Raw genomic sequence first — 19,908 nt, forward strand, 5'->3', positions numbered from 1 at the left:
TCTCTGCCTTGAAGGCATTGTCAGGAAGGTTACGCTAAATATTTAGAAATTCTGCTTTGAATCAAAACACCTGCCCTCACTGTGTGCCCAGTACTCAGCACTCAGTGCTAAGCACTCTCACACCTTATCTCCAATTTCCACAACAACCATGTCAAGCAGGAAGGTTTCCATTTCACCGATAAGAAACCGATGCTGGTGCTCAACTTTGTTAAATAATTTGCTAACCTGCAGCAGAGAGCCCTGACCCCAGAGCCCCTCTTCTTCCAATCAGACCTCAATTTCTAGGATTTCAGTTTAAAAGAACTACAAATAAATAAGATCCTTAAAATAAAATAAAATATAAAAGAGGTGCCTGGTTGGCTCAGTCGTTGAGGGTCTGCTTTCGGCTCAGGTCCGGATCCCAGGGTCCTGGAATCGAGCCCCGCATCGGGCTCCCTGCTCCGCGGGAAGCCTGCTTCTCCCTCTCCCGCTCCCCATGCTTGTGTTCCCTCTCTTGCTATGTCTCTCTGTCAAATAAATAAATAAAATCTTAAAAATAAAATAAAAGAACTACAAAGGGGCGGGGAGTGAGGCATTTCAAAGAACTCCCCCTGCGGGAAGGGCAGGGGGAGGGGAAAGGATTCCAGTATTCGTAGGGTAGCTGTCTACTGACTTACACGAGCTTTGCTCCAAATTGGAATGCCCAGCTGGTCATGTGAGCCAAGAAAGCAATTTTTTAAACTCTGGCTAGGAGCCCCGGTGATTACAAAATAAAAGCTTCGTCCTGCTCTTATTTTGAAGGAAGAGACGTTCCGGGGGCCCAAACATCCTGGTGGAACCCCGAAGAACACCAAGGTTTGGGTCCCGGGAAGCCCAGCCATCCCACAGAGGCGGTTTGGGAAAAGAAAGGGGCAGACAGACGGTGGGACTGGGCCCGGGGTCTTAGACCGGCGGACGGGGACGGTCCCTTGCGAATAAAACCCTAGGTCGTGTTTACGCGGCGTCTAAACGCTGGGCCCTTCGCCGTGCGGGATCCGGGTGCGCTGCCCACTCACCTGGCTCTTGCCGTCCCTCGGCTCGCGGGCTCTAGTGTGGGGACAGGACGCGAGCTGCTGAACCGCCACGTTGTTTACCTCCCTTTTTTCCGAAAAGTCACGGGCCACCGGGGAGTGAAGAAATGAAAGTGAAATCAGCTGCTGGGGCACCAGTCCGCATCAGGGGCCCGGCTTCCAGAGCGCTGTTGGCTTGGGCACGAGCGCCAACGCAAGCAGGGCCGCCGCCCCGCCCCGCGTCGGTCCGCTCGGCCCCGCTGCCCCCCGCGACCCCCCGCTGCCCCGGCCCCTCTCCGGAGCCCGCGCGGGACCCGCCTGCCTGCGAGGCTCGCCGCGGGGTCCGCCTCTTCTGCGGTAAGTACCCGCCCGCACGCGACCCAGCTGGCCCCCGCTAGCCTCAGGCCCGCGCACGCCTCCCACGTTCCGGCACCGAGCCCGGGCCCGCACCTGGCCCCCCGCCCCAGGACCTGCGCTGCCCTGCCCGCTCGGCCCTCCTTCCCGCAGCTCCCCCCAGCACCAACGTGGGCGCCCCCGGCCCCCAAGACGGTGCGGGCGTCGCCAGTGTCCCCCGGGAGAGCCACGCCGGGACAAGTGTGGCCGCCAGGGGCTCGCCCCAAGTCCGTACAAATCCGTGTGTGGGGCCTGCGGGGTGGGCTGCTGCGCAGAAACGGGCAGCCAGGCGGGAGCAGATCCGCGACTCACAGGAGCTAAACTAGTCCTCAAAGTTACAAAACCACACTTAAAATCCTTAAAACACACCGCGGGTTAAGATTGTCAGAAAGACCTGTGTTCTTGACTCGGGCTATTACAGGGTCTAAGATTTTTCGGACCCTCTGTTATTAGACTGCATTGCTTCTCATGACCCGATGGGATATTGGTGCTGCTGGTGCTTATCTTAAAATACTTTACTATGGACTGTTCCTTAATAACTTCTGTTACACTTCTTCACCTGTAAAACCAAAGGCTCCTTTGGGAAAGACACACACACACACACACACACACACAATTCCTTCTTTCCTTCTTTCCTCCTGACAACTAGTGTGCATTTTTCAGTACCTTCTCCCTACACCCTCTCCCTCCCCAAGCCCCAGACCTGAGACTTAGTTCCCAAGACTGTGGATTTTGTACATATTCCCCTTTCTCCGTGTTCTTTCCAGCCAACGCCTGCCTTATCTCACCTAATCCTGAAGAGTGTTTATGTTTGTTTTCTGCATTTCAGTTTTACATAAATACAACACCTAAATCTGGGATATTTTTAATGCAAAAAGAGAACAGTTGTCCATAAGGCTGCCACCACCCACAGGTAGCTACCATGGCTAACGTTAACATTTTAGAATGTTTCCTTAGTCTCTGTCTTGTAGTCATAACTATAGAGTGTGATTTTAGACGTGACTTTTCTAAAGTCTGCAGAGTTTCACTGCCTTGATGTGTCTTAATTTAATTCCACTGGTGGGCATTCGAGTTCCTTCCCATTTTTTGCCAAATACTGCGATGAACATTCCTGTATATAAATCGTTGATTGCGTTTCTGATTGCTGCCTTAGGATAAACTCCTAAGTGGAGTTACTAGGCCAGAAAGAATGGTTTTTAGGGGTTTCAGTGCATATTGCCAAATTGCCTCCTAGAAAGTCTGCACGGATGTTTAACCATTTCCACCATCACTGCATGAACATGCCCGCTTTGCCATGCCTTCTGTGACAACCAACGTTTTCATCTGCGGTTTTGATAGGGAAACTCCTAGGTTATTTGACTTGGCATATCTTTGCTTGCATTACAAAAGGTATAGACTTTTTTTCATGTTAGTTAATGAGATACCGCGATTTACATAAGAAGAATATATATTTGGTCTTTATTCCCCTTCTTGGCACAGAGCTCTTAAAACCCTTGGAATTTCCTAAGTGATAATAGAGATAAGGGTGTCTTCTTTATTCGCTAGGAAGCTCCTTTCAAGCACATCTGGGTTTATGTTAATGAGCTGACTTCTGGCAAATCTCTATAGATGGGGTTTGGTTGTCAGGGGAAGCAACCCTGGGATTAGAGGGGAACTTTTAGCCCCAGCCCACAACCTCCAGGGAGGCCGACTGGCTGGAGATTCAATCACCCACACCCAGTGCCCAGTGATGTTATCCATCGGTCCCAGTAATGAAGCCTCCTCTGGAGCGGGGAGTGGGGGCGGAGGCCGCTTATGGGACCGAGCCCTTTGCCTGTGGGACCTGACACTCTCTTCAAGTAGATGGTGTCAGAATTGAGTTAAATAGGACACCACCTGGTGTCACAGAGAATTGCTTGGTGGAGGGAAACTCCCACACATTTGGTGGAGAGTATAAAGCTACAGTGACCTATTTGGCAGTCCTTCTCTTCTGAAATGTCCTCATATTCTTTGTCCCTTCTTAGAGGGGTTGTTTTTCTTACCTATTTGTATGAACATTTGGTATATTAGTAATATTACTCATTTCATATTTATTGCAGATATTTTCCACGCTCATTGACTTGTGATTTTATTATGTTATATGGAAATGTAACTGTCTAAACGGTTAAATCTGTACAATTTTTTTGTGATTTCAATTTGCTTTTAGGTTCAAAGTGTTCTTTCTCAGTCGTAAATCAAATCTTCACTTTTTTCTAGGTCTTTTCTTTTTTTCTCCTCTATTCGTTACATGTCACGTTTGGATCCATGTGAACTTTATTTTGATATGTGGCGAGAGACAAGGACTTAAACCAGTTTTGTCTGGTTTTCAGTTAGCTCATCAACCGCTCCAGCGCTAGTTAATGGAAAACCTCCCACTGAACTGTAATGCCACTTTTATCACATATTAACTTCCTACATGTCTTTTTTTTTTTTTAAAGATTTTATTTATTTATACATGAGAGACAGAGGAGGAGAGAGAGAGAGAGAAGCAGGCTCCCAAGGAGCGGGGAACCGGATGCGGGTCTCGATCCCAGGACTCTGGGATCATGACCTGAGCCGAAGGCAGACGCTTAACCATCTGAGCCACCCAGGCGCCCTCTACATGTGTCTTTTCTGAGATACTCCACTCTTGAGCCTTCCAGCCCAGTACCCCCGGGGGCCTACCGCCGGCGGGGGGGTTGGGGCCCAATTTCCCCCGTTATTTCTAGGAATCTACCTGGGAACTGGATCCTGCGATTATTTCAGTGGCTCTAGACTCAGAATGGTACATCTTCAAGTGATTTAATAAGTACCTGCAAATTTAATCTTGGAATACACGGGCAGTGTGTTCTCATTAGCAACTGAGCTTCCTCAGAGGTTGGCACCCCGGGCTCACACCACCTCAGCGTCCTCAGCCCTGTCAAATGACAAAATGAAAACAATTCAGGCAGGAGTTTACCCTTCCTTGATTTGAGGGACAAGCCGTGGACTGGGGGAGGACAGCGCCTCCCAAGCATGGAGCACCGGGGTGGGACTTGGGGCAAGAGCCCGTGGTGGAGCGAAGCCGAAGTGTGGAAACCAGGGGGCATGACTGGCTAGGAGGCCCTGCTCTGTGGGGTAAGGCGAGCTAGCGGAAGCGGGGTTGGAGGGTTGTGCTCCGTGTGCGTTAGGTGTCCTCGATGGCTGACTTAGGCTGAGAACTGCCACCTGGGCTGGGCCCTGCTGCGGCCTCCACGTTGTGGTCCAGGCACACGAAGAATTCAGTGTGTCAGCCCCAACCTAGACATCAACAGACTTTGGGAGGGGATCCTGAGACGCCCAGCGCTTTTGTGAGGGGAGCTAGCTTCTGTCAGCCTCTGCCCTCTCCTCAGGCCACCAGCCCACCCCAGCCCTGAGACTGACCAGGCCAGGACCGGCTTTCGCAGGTTCCCCAAATACTGGCCCTGCAGGCTGGGGGGGGGGGGGGGGGGGGGGGGGGAAGCCCCAGGGCGTCTGCTACTCAACTTGGTGGTGAGTTGCTTTCTCTGAGTTATTTTGTGTCTTGAAGCCCTTTCAGATGCATTACAAACTCGCCAGGGAAGAACCCTCCCCTCCCATGTGAGGATGGAGGTCAAGTTCCTGGGAAACTTACCCCTGTTTCCAGCCAACTCTCTAAAGACCTCTTGAAAAAGTTAAGGTCTAGGTGTTCGTGACTGTCGATTATTCTCGAAGTCCTCCTCTTCTTGGGTGTAACAACATTCAAGTAGGTCTCGGTGCGTCCCGCAGGGCTACCTGGCAGGAAGCGTGTGAAGTAGCCCCTGGACTTGGCTCCGTCTGTCCCAAATCACAGGGCCGCCTAGTTCCTTGTGTTTGGGGGAATAGGGACATGAGTTAAGGGAACACTCGGTTAGAAGGCTATAATCCACACCTGTCACCCTGGCCTACGAGGCCCTCCGGGACCGGGGACTACTCGCCGGTCCGGACTGGTCTAGTCCCCTCTCCTCAGTCACGGGGCTGCCGCCGCCCCGGGCCCTGGAAATCTGTTTGTCTCCCAACCAAGCGTTCAAAACTACTGCACTCGCTCCCGGGAAGGCTCTTCCCCTGGCCCAGCTCAGCAGGGCTCTTTCACGTCCCTCCGGCCTCAAACCAAATACCTCCTCCCCACGCAGGCCTTCCCTGACCCACTGATCGAGACTAATGGCTTCCTCCTGTCACCTTCTCTCCTTTACTTCATCCTGTTTATTTCCTTCCCAAATCTTTTCAAAATTATAATTATCTTTTTAAAAGTATATCGTTGGCGTTGGTCTCCCCAACCTAGAAAGCAAGCTCAGTGAAGCCAGGCCCCTGGTTTGCCCTGAGTGCTACTGATTCCACAGGGCCTGTGACAGAGGGAACCATCCAAAATGGGCCGTTCATGGAGTCACGAGAGGAAACCCTGGCCTCCTCGGTAGGAGGGGGCTGTGGCTCTCTGTCGGGATTGTGGGAGAGGGCCGGGCGGGAGAACCAAGAGCGACAGCCAACGGCAGTCCTAGTTTCTAGTACTACTTGCCTTCAAACTCTGCTTCAGGTCCGGGGAACCTTAACCTTAGCCTCCCATCAACTAGTTGTGGAGTCCCGCCGCGAAACACCAAATGCGGATGGGCCCAAGGTGCAGGCCTGTGCTCATTATGAAGGACCGTTTCTCCCTCTAAATTGTCTTTGACCTTTGCCCCCAGCGGGATCATCTGCTTGCAGGGGCTAGTAAGCAACAAAACAGATGAACCAAGAGCCAGTTAACGTCACTGGAACCACTGACACAGCCTACTTGAGTAGCTCGGCCAACGTGGAGGCCTTGAGCCTGATGATTTGGGCCATCCAAGCAGTCTCGGGGTGTGGTCCTGTTTCTGCCGACGAAGCTGCTTTTGTTTACGTGCAGAATTAAGTGCATCAAAATGGCACGTGTTGCATAAAACACCAACTGCGGGGAGACCCGGGCAGATGTCCCCACTGCACACACTTGGGAGGCACCGCTGCGGCCCAGTTTGGAAAAAGAAGAACCTGGGCTCCTATTTCTGCCAAAGGAAATATGACACATTTCCCTTTCTTCTTCCCTTTTGATTTTTGTCAGAGCCACACCCCAACCGTGAACACACTGATCAGAGAGGAGTTAGTCCGGGCCAGCCACCGCCTCTGACAACTAAGCACTCCCCCGGGCTCGTCCCCTGTCAGATGGTCCGTGTGGCTTCATTCCACTGACATTTTCTTCCCTGGCTTCGCTTCGCTCTCCATTCCTGCGGCACTCCCAGCCCTCCTCCCCCGCCCTCACCTCCCTTTTCTCCCCCGGATCGATCTCCATGGATCGATCGATCGCGGACAATGCTCCACCAGGATTAGCGGAGCTGGTGCAGCAGGCTGTGCACCAGGCACCAGTCGGTCGGTGTGGACAACTGCCACGCTTCGGTCTCACAACAGCCCCCAGGAACAGGCCTGTGATGTTCCAGACGGGGAGGGACGTGCCCAAACTCTGAGCCCAGAGTTGGGGGGTGGGGGCTGTAAACACAGGGAGGAGTTTGAGCAACTGTGTGCCGTTGCGAACCTTCATTCAGTCATTCACATGTCACTCAATAGACATTGAGTGCCTGCCTTGTGCCTGGTGGCCCTGGGTGTTGGGGCCATAACAGTAAAAGATAGATTTTTTCGTAGATAAACAGCCAGCTAGCTAACCACAGACACATGAATGAGCAGCAAAGTCCTGGCCCTCATGGAGTTTATATCCCACTGGGGGCGAGGGTGGGGGAACAAGAAAAGGTTGAGGATGGGAGATGGTAAAAAGGCTGCCGGGAGAGAGCAGGAAAGGGGCCTGGGGAGCCCCGGCTGCGGCTGCTGGGCTGCGGGGGGGAGGGGGGTGCGGTCGGTCAAGGTGAAGATGCTAATCGGGCAGCCTCCCTGAGAAAGGAACACTGGCGCAGAGAGACCCAAGGGAGACAAGGGAGGGAGACCCGTGACAACAGAAGAGCATTCCAGGCAGAGGAACTGGCAAGTACCCAAGTCCTGACTTGCCTCCAGTTCTTGGAAAATACAGCGGAAGTCACTGTTAGTGGAAGCTGGGGGTTGGGCGGGGAGGGTGGGGAGCAAGGCTAACAGGAGAGGTCCGGTCCTCAAAGGAGCAGGAAGAAGGCCAGGTCATTGTTCATGTTGCACGGGAAAAGAGGGCACCCTTGGTTGCACGTTCCAGAAGACTAAGGCCCTCCAGGGAGAGCACAGGATAGTGTTCCGGGGGGGAGGAAGTCGGAGATCCGGGAGTCCAGTGCCCACACTCCTGGAGGGGCGGCTCTCCGTGGGCCCCCCACGCCCCACCACGGGCCACATTCCAAGGGCTCGCTGAACACCTACTGAGTGGAACAGAATTGCCGCGGGTGGCGGACGAGCGGTCACATGGCATGAAAGACGTGCAGGGGTGCCCTGTGAGGCCCCCTCGGGACGTCGTGAGCAACAGAGGCACGCAGGTGTGAATCGGGTAGATGGTGAGAGACTTAAGCCCCAGCTCCACAGAACGTCTGGGTACTGGGTGACATTAGACGTGCGGGCAGGAAGAACGGATCGAAAAAAACATAGGACGAGGGCGGGTCTTTGTGGTGTTTTTATATAAGACAAAGGAGAGAAGGGAGTTTTGTGGGAATCTCGATTATGGGGCTAAGAGGAAAATGTAACATGGAAAGCCATGAGCAGACAGTGGCAAAGAAGAAAGTGTAAGTAAGTGTAGGATCAACACGGGTATACAACAGAGCTCTACAGTGACTAAGCGGGTGGGTGTTTTAGCCGAGATGGAGACCGGAGCTTCTGACCCTCCTCTGTGAAGGGGAACAAAGGTGCCAGGACAGTTTGTAAAGTTTCTTTTGATTCCATGACTCAGGAGAGGGCACTTCAGGGGTCTTGAGAAGCAAGTGCCAGTGGCAAGAGACGGCGATTCACCAACATCCACCACAGCATTATTTCTAGTCTTACAAAGTAATGTCGAACAACGTAATATATACAGGTGTACTCACGCTATCACGGTGTTTACAAAGCGGGATCCACAGTTATGCGAGCCCAACTGTGTAAAACAGCATATGGAAGGGAATGCGTTGTTAAAGAGTGGTTATTTCTACAGCCCAAAGGTATAGATGATTTTTAGTCGTTCGCATATTTTTCTAGCATTCTACAGTCAGCATCTATTGCTTTGTTGTAAACAGGAAAATGTTCAGCTAAAAAGGGCGACAGTGACTCAGCAGTCTCCCAGGCTACCTCTGAAGGAAGCAAGGCTTATTGTGAAAGGGAATTAAAAAGTTCATGGTGGCAAGAACGTGGTTGCTAGGATTGTTAAAGGCCAAAAAAGCCAGGGGGGCTCCTACGACAGCAGAGGAGGGGAGTGCCATGGGCTTCCCCAGCCAAACACTGCAAGCTTTCACTAGGGAACGTTTAGACAAAGAAGCTAGGACCGGCCTCCAGCCGCTTAGAGCACGAGTCCTGAAGTCCAGCTGTCCTACAGGACACGAGTAGCAGCCAGCCCAGTGCCGTGCGGCCCCACGTCCTGGTCCCAAGTCCGTGTTCTTTCTCTCCCTCCGGGCACTTTCTGTTCTCACAGAACAAACACGGGACGAGGTCAGACACCCCTTCCTTCCAGTCAGCTGTGGGAAAGAGGGAGGGCCCGCTCCTCCCCAGGGGACCCTTCAGACGCTGCCCTCCGGCGCTGACCGGATGTCACTCTAGTTTGTCCCCAGCACCTGGTGTCTTCTAAGGCCTAAGGCCGGCAGCACTGAGTTCCCACGGCTCTGGGCTGTCAACGGCCACTTTATTCCACCCTGGAAGATTTACAAATATAAAGGTATCGTATGCAGACAACTGTTGTAGAGGCCAGTTTGGAGAAGTCCTTCGGAGTAAAAAAAGGAGTGAAAAGATTTTTCAAATACGATGAGGAAGGTGTCTACTACATTACAGGGACTACCATGAAGTTTTCTGCAGGTCAATTGGGCAATATGCAATAAAATCACCAAAAATTTTTTTTACTTTTGACTCTGATTGTGCTCTTAGAGATCTAGCCTAAGGAAAAATCAGAATCGTACAAGCATCTTCCCTGATTGTCACTTATAATGGTGAAAAATGGACACAACTTGTCTGACAGTGTCATGGATAAATCTATGACATGAGCTATTACGCAGCCATTAACCACGTTTTTGAAGACTATCTAACAGCTTCGAGAAAAGGTTCACAATAGTCGGTGAGAAAATCATTGTGATCAACTGTATGATTATTTAAAAATACACCACATATGAAAAAAAATATTGGTAGAAAATTAACAGTGATTCTATGTATGCGGTGGGAGAAGAGGTGATTTTTTTCTATTTTTTCTTTTAAAAATGACTTTCCAAGATTTCTATAATTACTGTTGTCAGGAAAAAAATCGTAGACACTTAAAAAGTAGGGAGTACGACGGTGTGATTTCATTACCAGGTGGCCTCTCGTCTTCACCAAGTCCTGACTCCCAGAGCCAGGCAGCTGAGCTCACAGAGCTCCTCAACCCCAGCTCACATGAGAACGCACCACAGAGCTTCTAGAACAACCAGTGCCTGCCCCCAACCTCAGAAGTTCTGATTTGACTGATCTGGGTCCCACTGATGGTGGTTCTTCCAGCTCCTGGGTGGTGCTGCTGTCGCCCACGGAGCCTTTAGCACCGTCCTCCCCCTCCGGGCCCCCAAGGAGAGGCGTCTCCTTCACCCCCGATGAGCCCACCCTCGTCACGATCTGAGCAACTCCCTCAGATGTTTTCAGTGGCTTGTGGCGTTGAAAGTGCAGCGAAGCCCCTATTGAGAGGGCATCAGTGTGCACGTTTCAGGTACTCCCAGCTGCCCCGCGGGGGGGGGGGGGGGAGGCTTCCCCCTGAACTTGGCCCAGAGAGGCGGCTGAGGACTCACCGAGCAGTTGCTGCCTGGAGGCTCCCTCTAATTTCTGGTTCCCGCTGGGGTTGGGAGGAAGGGTGCCACGGGTGTTTACGGAATTCCAGGAGCCGTGAGGATGCTCACAGATGTGCCTTCCCGCAGGTACCCAGAAGACGGCTGTGCCAAGGGCAGGGGAAAATGACCACGCCCAGCCCAAGGCGGGGCGCGCAGCTGCTCTTCCTGGCCATCATGGCCGTCACGGTGGCGGCCATCGCCCTGCTCTTCTATGCTCTCCTCTGGAAGGCCGGCAACCTCACAGACCTGCCCAACCTCAGAGTCGGCTTCTACAACTTCTGCCTGTGGGACCAGGGCACCGGCTCCCTGCGGTGCCGCCAGTTCCCTGAGCTGGAGGCCCTGGGTGTGCCGCGGGTCGGCCTGGCCCTGGCCAGGTTTGGTGCATATGGGGCCCTGGTCTTCACGCTCTTTGTCCCCCTGCCTCTCTTCCTGGCCTGGTGCAACAGCAGCGATGGAGAGTGGCGGCTGGCGGTGGGCTTCCTGGCCACATCCTCCACACTGCTGGCCGGCGGCCTGGGCCTCTTCCTCACCTACACCTGGAAGTGGGTCAGGCTCTCCCTGCTGGAGCCGGGGTTTCTAGCTCTGGGCACTGCGCAGGCCTTACTCGTCGCCTTGCTCATGGCCACGATCCTGTTTCCTCAGAGGGCGGAGGACAAGAGCAAGCTGGACAGCTACTAGGTCTGTCGGAAGGCTTACGTGATCGCAAGAGTTCGGTCTGAACCATGCTCAGAGAAGGTGCCAGAAACTTGAGGGGCTGCTCTGTCTCCTCAGCCTGTTTGACAGCGAATGCCCATCTCACGCCCTGGCAGCCAGGCCCCGCCATGGAGAGGGGAGGTACCCAGGGTCAAGAGGCCTTGACTTCCAAAGTTCCCAAGGGCACCCCCAGACCACGCAGCTCACCATCCTGAGGACTCCTGCTTTCCTGCACTGATCTGAGCAAGCCATTCTCACTCCATCCTCAGGATCATGGAGGGAGGACTCCTGTCATGAGGCCTGACTTCCAGGGCAATTTGCCAAATGTCAAACTAGAACCCAGTGAAGGTTTATGTCAACCAACGGGGAACATGAGAGAAAGCTCGCCTCAGTGTCCCTCGGGGCCCCGGTTAGCAAGCTCCCCCCACTCCGTCGTGGGTGTGATACGATGAACCCCCTTTCCCTAATACCACTCCCGAAGGCCCAGGAGTGATCCCTTGAGGGATTCACTAGAGACCGAACCCCTGGGCACAAAGAGAAGCCTCGGTGGTTCCGAAGGCTCTCCTGGAGAGGCTCTTGGACCCGAGGCCAGACAAAGCACGGGCATCAGCGGGCAAAACATTCCTAGCACGGGCCCCGGGGGTTGGGAACAGAATACACCAAATCCCCGGAGAGGTGAGGGAGGTGAACAGAACAGCTCCACGCACGTACAGATGCTGCATCTCTTCACTTCTCCACCCAGAACTGCAAAGGATAAAAGCACAGCCTTCGTCTTGGGAACCGGTTTGTATTTCTGAGCACCTGCACATCGGAAAACCTGGACGGCAGATGCCTGCCTCATTCCATCTGTCCAAAGCCACACTGAATAGAGACAGAACGATGGACTCTGGCAGGATCTCGGCTGTAGAGGCTCCTGCGGGCTCCTGTCCCAGTCTTGCTTTCCAACTGCCCAGGGACGGAGGCTTAGCCGCCGAGTGGAAGGGCAGGTGGCAGCGTGGGGGGGTGGGAGGGGGCAGAGGCCTTCCAGTGCAGATCCCAGGCAGAGCCCTGTGGGCATGACATCTGCCTCCCGGGCTGCACGGGGGATGGAAACTCGCTTTAAAAGAGGCTTCCTCCTTAGAGATCCCACTGACTAAACTGTCAGAATTCCAGTGAACTTATTAGCAGCTATACGCTTTCTTCTTTCAAATTTATGAAGGTGACTCTTTGGTTCCAATAAATGTGACCTCCTTGTCCACCTTTCCCCGAACCTGGGAAGTGAATAAAGACAGACCGTCCGAGCGGAGGAGGTACAGAGCAGAAATTCTATGGTTCCTCACTTCCACACACTCACCGGGACAGCTCCCAAGGCCCAGAGCCTCCTGGGCTTCCCCTCCTTGGTGCATCTGCCAGCCCGGGGAGGGGAGGACTGGGCCCCTTAGGCACCCTCGGCCAGGCCCCAGGCCGGGAAGGGAAGCTGGCTTCCCTCAGCGCCTGGGAAGGAAGTCCTGGGAAGTCTGTGCCTTAGCTGAAAAATATCTCCCGGACATATTTTAACATGTCATCGTCCTCCGCAGGGCTCCTGCTGCACGCAGCCTCGGACCCCGTGCGCCCCCGAGGAGGGCCGAGGCCTGGAGGAAGGGCGTCTTGCCCATTGCCCTCACCCTCACTTCCACTCCCAGGAGAACTCGGTGACAACGTTGAGCAGGTTGGGGACAGCTGTTGTTTACCAGCGCCCGCCAGGGTCGGCGGCTCGAAGGGCTTTTCCTGTTCCCGGGCCTGCAGGAGGACAAACGAGAGGCGAAGCAGACGTGATGTTATTTCCCGCGTGAACGTGACGGCTTATCTGCCAGCGGTGCAGAAGCCACCGCGAAGCGAGCGTGTGACCAGGCCAAGCACTGCTCCCTGATCAGAGCCTCTCCTCCCGCTCCCCTCCCTCCTACCCCCTCACAGCTCCTGCAGAAGTCAAGACCCAACGTGGGAGAGATGTGGGCAGGGGCCCGAGGAATACCAGAGTGGAAAAGAAAAACAGGAAAAATATATCTGGAAAGGCAGGGGTGACAGAATGGAAGGAGCAGGGGATACAAAACTTGAGTGTGGGCCTAAGCTCTGGCACTTATTGGCGGTATAACTAAGGGGAAATCCCTGGGCCTCGATTTCTTTATCTGTAAAATGGGGATAATATCTGAAATAACGATCACCAGGTGATGGCAAGGATTAAATGAGACAATAATCCATGAAAGTACCCGGTCAGCTACCCAATACTAAGGCGCTACAATTACTATTCGCCTCAGAGGCCAGGAAGGCATTCGGCTAAGAAGTACAATGGTCAGGAGTCACCGAGACCCTTCGGAGAACATAAGCAGTTAAAGACTTCCCGTCCCCTTCCACATACCAGCACAGAGTCACCCCGGAGATGGCTGCCCTCCCTCCCACAGCAACTCCCTCCCCACGTGTCCAGCCCCAAACATTAAGTCCTGCCTCGCATGGGGAGAGGCCAAGGGTAGCATGACTTTGAGAGAAGTGCCAGACGAGGGCCTGGTGGAAGAAATGGGAGGACAGATGCCGCCCCCCCTCCCCTAAGGCCGCCTGAGAATGCAGGGTGTCTCTTGTATTGCCATTAATCAAGGGCCCAGTCCGGTTTCCGGCCCTCAGAGTAAGAGACACAGCTGACCGTACCTCAATCAGGGTCCCCAGAGCGACGGCTACCATTTCAGCTTCACTCATGCAGTACACAGTCCTCACTGCAGCGAGCCTGAAAGGAAGGCATGACGCTAGGGTGGGGACGGACGGGTCTCAGGTCTCACGAGGGGGAAGAACATGAGAGCAAGAGTCACATCCCCAGGCCTACCCACCCACTGCCGCTTTCCAATCTGGCCGGCTCCTGACGGTCAGTGCCCCACACTCAAGGGACACCAGCAGATCAAATAGATCATCGCGCCCAGACGTGACTGACCCCCACCTGCACCCATGACCACAGTAGAGCAGGACTGCAAGTCAGAAGGGAGGTGGGTCCAGTTAGGACAACTTAGAAAAGGAAGAGCCAGGGAGGGGAGCACTGTAGTGCCCAGTCTAGAAGAATGCAGGGACATCCCCTCCCCAGCAGCCTGAAGACTCCCCAAATTACCACCATTCAACTAACTGGCCCTGCAGCTTCTGATTCCATGCTGGCCCAGCGACTGCTACTCATCTGTCTGTCCCTGAAGATCCGCCCGCGGGGAGGCTGGACCCTGGTCCACTTAGCTTGACTCCTGGCTGGTCACAATTTTTGGTGCAAATGAAGAGCCTGGCATTTTGGACAAGTGGTGTCTGAGAGAGCTTGGCCAATGTGTGCAAGCCAGAGGGGGAGCACTGCCTGGGAGCTGGCCCTCGATGGCCTGGCTGCAGAGATGCACCCGCAGAGGCGGGGTCTGTCTGTGAGGGGAGGGCTCACTTCACCCCTGCAGGCTGTGCACCGGCAAGCTGAAAAGGCTTCTGCAGGGCTGAAACACCCACCCACCTACCTGTGGAAGGCTCAGCCCCAGCAACTGCTATGCCCCCAAACCCTCCCTCCTCCTGATTCCCCGGGAACCCCAACCGGAAGTTGTCCCACCTTGTTGCAACAGTTTCCTGTGCTGCCGCCGGCCGTCTCCTCCCCTTGGGGGTCTTCACTGGAACCTTTCTCTTCTCGGCCTCCTGGGTTGTCATCCATGTGGGAAGGACCCTCTTTTTATCCTCAGATTTTAAGTCTCCCATCTCGCTTTTCTCTCCTGAAGATGAGTCAGGGCCCAGGCTTAATGATTTGCTTTTCTAATTCAGGACAGTAAACCCCACTCTCATCACACCAGGAATTATAGGTCTGTGTGTCCTGTAACAAAGTCCAGTAAATTCTAAGAAGTTAGAATTCTTCCAGTTATCAGCTTTAATTATTGGTCAGGACAGGCCAGAAGTTAGCCGGGCAGAGAGCAGGGCCCAGGAGACTTAAGACGGGCCATTCCCCTTCTCCTTGCCATCCAAGATGCTCGCTGCCCTCAGGGTGCCCCACCTCTCCTACCCTTAACATAGCTGTCATGATCTCTCCCTCATCTCCCCAACTCCAGACTATTTCCTCTACCTTGGTGTGGTTATAGGGAAGCCCAAGACCCTTTTGATCCCCAGTAAGGTTGAATCAACCAACACTCCCTCCCTTAATCCAAAGATACTTCTGACTGGCCAGATTTTAGCCAGTAGTAGGGATCAGGGACCACAGCTGATGCTGGCTCTGGGATGGGAGAATCCCAAAGGCCCCAGGGCAGCCTCTCATCTAACCTGGTCTCTCTTCTCTTCTCCCCTCCCCCTAACGCTAACGCTCAAGTCCTCACCCTAAGGCTCAAAGGGTACAAATCGAATCCTGACAGCAGCTTAGGGCTCCGCCTAGGGAGGAGCTTACTGGAGCAGAGGTTTGCCTAGAAAAGGGTCAGCCCCGAATAAGGGATCCCTCTCTGAGTCATAATCATTTATGACTCATCTAGGCTGTCTACAACTTAGGAAAAAAATGAGCAGGACGTCATCCTAACCTTTCTGGCCAGAGGACAGACCTTGGCCAACGTACCTCGTTGTAGTCCCAACGTTACTAGTCATTCCCACAACTAACGAGCACTGCTAACCGCCAGGCATACGGACATTTATTCGACCCCGATCCCAGATATTATCAAGCCCATCTTACAAACGAGGAATTGACTGCAATGTGCACAAGGTTACAAAGTTTGAAATGGGCAGCCAGGACTCGCAGCCGAGTCGTGCAGGCCAAACCTTGCGCCTAACAGCCGCCATGCTGCCGGGGCTCCAAGGAGGGCAGAGGCCCGGCGGGGAGGGCCGGGAAGGCAGAACGAGCCCGCTCTACCTGGGGGAAACCCAGCTCCGCACGCTCGGAATGGGCCCGGCACTCCCGATCCACCGCCCGCCGCTGCCTCGGGGACCGTGCGCCGCCCCGACCGCGGCGAGACGAGCGCCAACCTGCAGGGGAGAGCGCGGAGGAGAGGCACGTGGACCTGCACGCGGGGCCTAGCGGACCACGGAAGGGAAGCCGCCCGCACGCTCGCTCGCGGCCCCGGTGCTCCGGGCAGGGGGGCAGGACGGAGCTCAGTCCGGACCGCGCGCTCCTCCGGTCCGGGCTCCCTGCCTCCCCGGCTCCCGCGCCGCTCTTCCGGGGTTCCCGAGGGCGGGCCCGAGAGGCGGCCCGGGGCGGCGGTGGGGACGCGGCACTGCCCCGCCCCGCGCCGCCCAGCTTCTGCACTTCCGATCCCGGCCGCGGCCCGCGCAGAGACCCGGCGCGCCCCCTGCAGGCAGCTCGCGCCGCTGGCGTCCCCGCCCGCGGTCCGGGACCCGACAGTCTCTCCTGGACCAAACTCCGCTCGGGCTCCTCTGAACTCTCATCTAGGCCCTGCCTTTGGAGCTTCCCTGCCCTTCTCTACATTGTCCAATTTTAGCAAGCATCCTACCAAGTCATTTTAGCCAGTACCCCCACCCCCAAACCTGATCGCCCTCACATTTGGGAGGGTTCCTCGTCTTTCACCATCTTCCAGGTGATGTCTGATCACCTAGATTGCCTTCAGCAAGAATCCTGGTGCTGAGTTTAGCCAGAGCCCTCCTCCTCACCCATCCCCCTTACCCCTGGTGTTTCCTCTTAGAAACTTCCCATCCACTGACCCCACCCTGCTCCTTGGCTATAAAGTCCCTTTTCCTTGTATCGAGAGTTAAGCCTGATGGCTCTCCCCTACTACAAAACCTCACTGTAGTACCCGCCCTTGAATAAAGTCTGCCTTGATATTTTTAACAAGTGTCATGAATGATTTTCTATTTAACAGAATATTTTTTAACAGTCCCCAAACATGGCTCCATTTGAGGTGTGCTAGTCGGACTTTATTAGAGTGTTAATTCCTGCGTCCCCCCGAGTGAGAAATTAGGGTGAGGGGAGGAGGGTCTGCATTTTTTCAAGCTCAGGATTCCTACAGGGATCAAGGCCAACTCTCCCTGCTGGGGGTCCACAACCCAGGGGGAGGGAGCACAAGGTGAGCCCCTTGGGTGCAGGAAAAGAAATTAAAGCCTCTGTTTATATCTGTTATCTTAAAGGAAGTAGGTGTCACTAACTGAACATTCAGATTGGTGGCCAGGTGCTCCCTCTTCGAGTGGGGCAGCTCCACAAAGCTTCCCAGGTGGTCTGTGTTCAGCCTGGTTCTGAGCACTGCTATGGACACATGGAGCTAGCATCTAGTTTTAGTTCAAATCACACTCAGCTTACAGCAGGCTAAGAGAGGCCAGCAAAGAAACCCCCAGGTCACAGACATGACGAAAAACACAAGGATAAGCAGTCAGAGGTGAAACTTCTCCCGCCGTACTTTGAAGTAAAAGGATGATGAGAACAGACCGTCTGGCCCCAAAATGTGAAATTACCAAGACAGCCCTTTTAACTGTGATTTATAACAAATCCGCTAATGGGGTAATGAGTCTCCATACATTAGAGGTGCACAACAGGGGAGCTCCATCCCAAGCTTGGGGACTCCGGACCCTGAAGCTCTCTTCCAGCTGTGTGGTGCTTTGGGTTTCTCTAAAGCACTTGCACATGCTGGGCCGGAAACGTTTAACCCAATCAAGGCTTAAGGAGATAAAGCCATGGTTTCAAATCATAAAACCAACCCGTCATACACTGGGGTCATCTAGCTGCAGGCTGAACCTGGACTCTGCCTCCAGTCTTTTCCGGAGGGCAACACCTGGGGGGAGGGAGAGCAGGCCCTGCTTCTCTGGTTCCACGAAAAGTTAGAACCGCTGACTTCCAGGGTCCTCTGCTCTCAAGCTGTGAAGCATCATTTTGTTTTGTGAATAAAGGAACAGAAAATACTTGTTCTTAGCAGAATCTCTCCTTCCATTATTTGACTCCCTTCAACCTCTTCCCATCGCCAGCTGAAAAATGAGGTCTGAGGAACAGGAAACCTTTGCATCTGCGTGAGCAACTTTCTGTTTGGAGAGAGAGTAGCCCAAACGGGGACAGAAAACTCAAGCTGTGGGATCTGGACAGGCTGGAGTCAACAGCTAAAGTGCTTTGAAAGCCATGCTCCCAGGCAGGCCCAGCAGAGGCAATAAGCATAGAGCAGACAGGTCAGTGAACAGAGAGGGGGAGGCCCCGAGGGGCTCTCAAGCAGCCCGGGCCAGAGCCGGTGGGCCACACCCACGCCAGGTACGCAGACTCGGGGGGTCTGAGCTGCACTGGCTTGACGGCTTCCCAATAAGCTGCCCTTGCCCAAAAGAATGGGAGGAGGCTTGCTGGGGTTCTGGGCAGGGGTTGAACAGCTCTTGTGAAGGAGAAGGAAACTCAAGTTTGGACGTGACTGACCGGATGAGAGCTCATCCCGGAGGGGTATGTGTGGCACAGGGAGGAACACCAGGGTGAACACAGCCTGACCAGCAGTCAGGATGGAGTGAGGGCTGGGGAGAGACGGGCCAGGAGGGGGCAGGTTTGGCCACCTGTATTTGCTAATTTCAAAAGGTCAGAGGTGAATGGGATTTGGGTTTTGTTTGTTTTTAGGCAGTATCGTGGTTTTGTTTTGTGTTTTTAGGCAGTGTGCTGTGGAACCCCACACAATCTCAAGCCAAAGTCAAAACAAAAGGGAGGTGGGTGTTCAGCCCAGAGCATACAGGAAAAGAGAGAAGACATAGCTTTTCAAGCGTACTTTGTTTCTTTGCAGTCCTTAAAGCCATTCCAGTAGCTGTGGAGACCATATTGAGCAGAGAGAATGGGTAATAAGAGAAACTGAAACAAAATGGTGAAGTGAAACAGTGAATTCTCTCACTCAAATGAAACACATGACGGCTTCTTAAATGTCCTACAGAATCACCGGGGGAAATAATTTGCTGTTTCAATGCAGAAGATGGGGAAAATCGTAAATGGAGAAGTCTTGTCTCTCTTCATTTGAAAAGAGCGTTTACCAAGGTAGAAATCGGTAAAAATGTGTAAGTAACTACTTATCAGTCTCTGGTGTTCTCTCATAATTGAGCCACATAAATCCCGACTCTTCCTCCAAATCCCAGCAGAATGGGAGCCAAGGCCTTAGTACCAACTTCATGATTCTCCAGAAGTAGGTAACTGGGAGTACCCCCTGCTCCGGACCTGCACCACCAGACCTGGGCTGCAGCCCAAAGAGGCCCTACGACGACTGTTCCGAGCACCGCGGCAACAAGGCCACCCCTGTCAAGTGTCAGAGCCGGAGACCCACGCCTCGCCCGCCTCAGATGCAAAAAGCAAGCTTGGCCCACTGGCTCCGGTCCTCTCACCATCCACCAGCAGAGGGCGCTGGCAGCTGGCTCCAGTCCACCTCAAGGATGTGAAGGTGACAGAATAAGCGGAGCCCCAGTGGCAGAGGGACAGGGACACCCAGGTGGATTGGGCAGCTGGAATCAGAGACCTCGGGCCCTAACCTCATCCCAAGAAGCTCCACCAACGCAGGGAAGAAAAAGAACACTATGACCTCCCTGACTGCAGCCCAAAGCAATAGGAAGAGCACAAACCTTAGCGAGCCAGTGCAGTGGGAGATAGGACGGCCTAGCTCCAAGGCAAAGCGACAAGCAAACCTCCCACACGGCTCAGTCCTACAGCTGGCAACAGCGGGCACGCAGGGCCTCCGCTCGCAGCTGACCAGCTCCCTGTAGGAACATCTGCCTCTCCAAGGGCAAAGGGCGAACCTTCTCCAACGCTCTGCTGCATGCACGCGTTCCAGAAAGAGCTACCAGGTGACCATGAGAATTCTTTTTTAAAAAAAAAAGATGAAAAATGAGCAAATATATACAAAATACTGTCAATCCCTCCTGGGCCAACAGAGCAGCCACCACACTGCATCTCCTGCTTCCTGAACTTTCCT

The 19,908-nt window shown here is 53.9% G+C and overlaps 2 protein-coding genes and 1 long non-coding RNA gene across 7 annotated transcripts in view; 1 reads left to right on the forward strand and 2 right to left on the reverse strand.

The window, feature by feature from the left end:
• LOC112811037 (uncharacterized) overlaps positions 1-1,167 on the reverse strand; it is a 52,820-nt gene extending 51,653 nt beyond the window's left edge. Inside the window, exon 1 of the long non-coding RNA XR_003204948.2 lies at positions 1,035-1,167. This is a non-coding gene — a long non-coding RNA (uncharacterized lncRNA). The remainder of the gene's footprint in view (positions 1-1,034) is intronic.
• On the forward strand, positions 719-12,308 carry TMEM140 (transmembrane protein 140). Of its 3 annotated transcripts, none has more exons than XM_025854961.2 (2): positions 719-1,385; positions 10,454-12,308. In XM_025854961.2, the coding sequence occupies exon 2, from the start codon at positions 10,490-10,492 to the stop codon at positions 11,042-11,044; it is 555 nt and encodes a 184-aa protein (XP_025710746.1). In that variant the 5' UTR covers positions 719-1,385; positions 10,454-10,489; the 3' UTR covers positions 11,045-12,308. The 3 variants fall into 3 exon arrangements, with proteins under 3 accessions (XP_025710746.1, XP_025710747.1, XP_025710744.1); XM_025854962.2 differs by lacking the exon at positions 719-1,385 and adding an exon at positions 7,210-7,412; XM_025854959.2 differs by lacking the exon at positions 719-1,385 and adding an exon at positions 7,517-7,882.
• Positions 11,831-19,696, reverse strand: CYREN (cell cycle regulator of NHEJ). Of its 3 annotated transcripts, none has more exons than XM_025854968.2 (4): positions 19,559-19,696; positions 14,631-14,787; positions 13,718-13,793; positions 11,831-12,817 (listed from the first exon to the last, which is right to left on the reverse strand). In XM_025854968.2, the coding sequence occupies exons 2-4, from the start codon at positions 14,771-14,773 to the stop codon at positions 12,563-12,565; spliced, it is 474 nt and encodes a 157-aa protein (XP_025710753.1). In that variant the 5' UTR covers positions 14,774-14,787; positions 19,559-19,696; the 3' UTR covers positions 11,831-12,562. The 3 variants fall into 3 exon arrangements, with proteins under 3 accessions (XP_025710753.1, XP_025710752.1, XP_025710750.1); XM_025854967.2 differs by lacking the exon at positions 19,559-19,696 and adding an exon at positions 16,013-16,144; XM_025854965.2 differs by lacking the exon at positions 19,559-19,696 and adding an exon at positions 15,900-16,031.
• Positions 19,697-19,908: the final 212 nt, after the last annotated feature.

This window comes from Callorhinus ursinus, unplaced genomic scaffold (genome assembly GCF_003265705.2).
Source record: "Callorhinus ursinus isolate GAN/ISIS: 27379988/994484 unplaced genomic scaffold, GSC_fseal_2.0 scaffold12, whole genome shotgun sequence".
Lineage (NCBI taxonomy): Eukaryota > Metazoa > Chordata > Mammalia > Carnivora > Otariidae > Callorhinus > Callorhinus ursinus.

Excerpts from the sequence above, each read along its gene's own strand:
- TMEM140 (XM_025854959.2), top strand. The coding sequence starts at position 7,817 with ATGAAAGACGTGCAGGGGTGCCCTGTGAGGCCCCCTCGGGACGTCGTG. Across the intron at positions 7,883-10,453 it reads TGAGCAACAGAGGCACGCAG|GTACCCAGAAGACGGCTGTG; the intron begins GTGTGAATCGGG and ends GCCTTCCCGCAG.
- CYREN (XM_025854968.2), bottom strand. The coding sequence starts at position 14,773 with ATGGGAGACTTAAAATCTGAGGATAAAAAGAGGGTCCTTCCCACATGG. Across the intron at positions 13,794-14,630 it reads CAGGAAACTGTTGCAACAAG|GCTCGCTGCAGTGAGGACTG; the intron begins GTGGGACAACTT and ends CCTTCCTTTCAG. Across the intron at positions 12,818-13,717 it reads CTCTGGGGACCCTGATTGAG|GCCCGGGAACAGGAAAAGCC; the intron begins GTACGGTCAGCT and ends GTCCTCCTGCAG.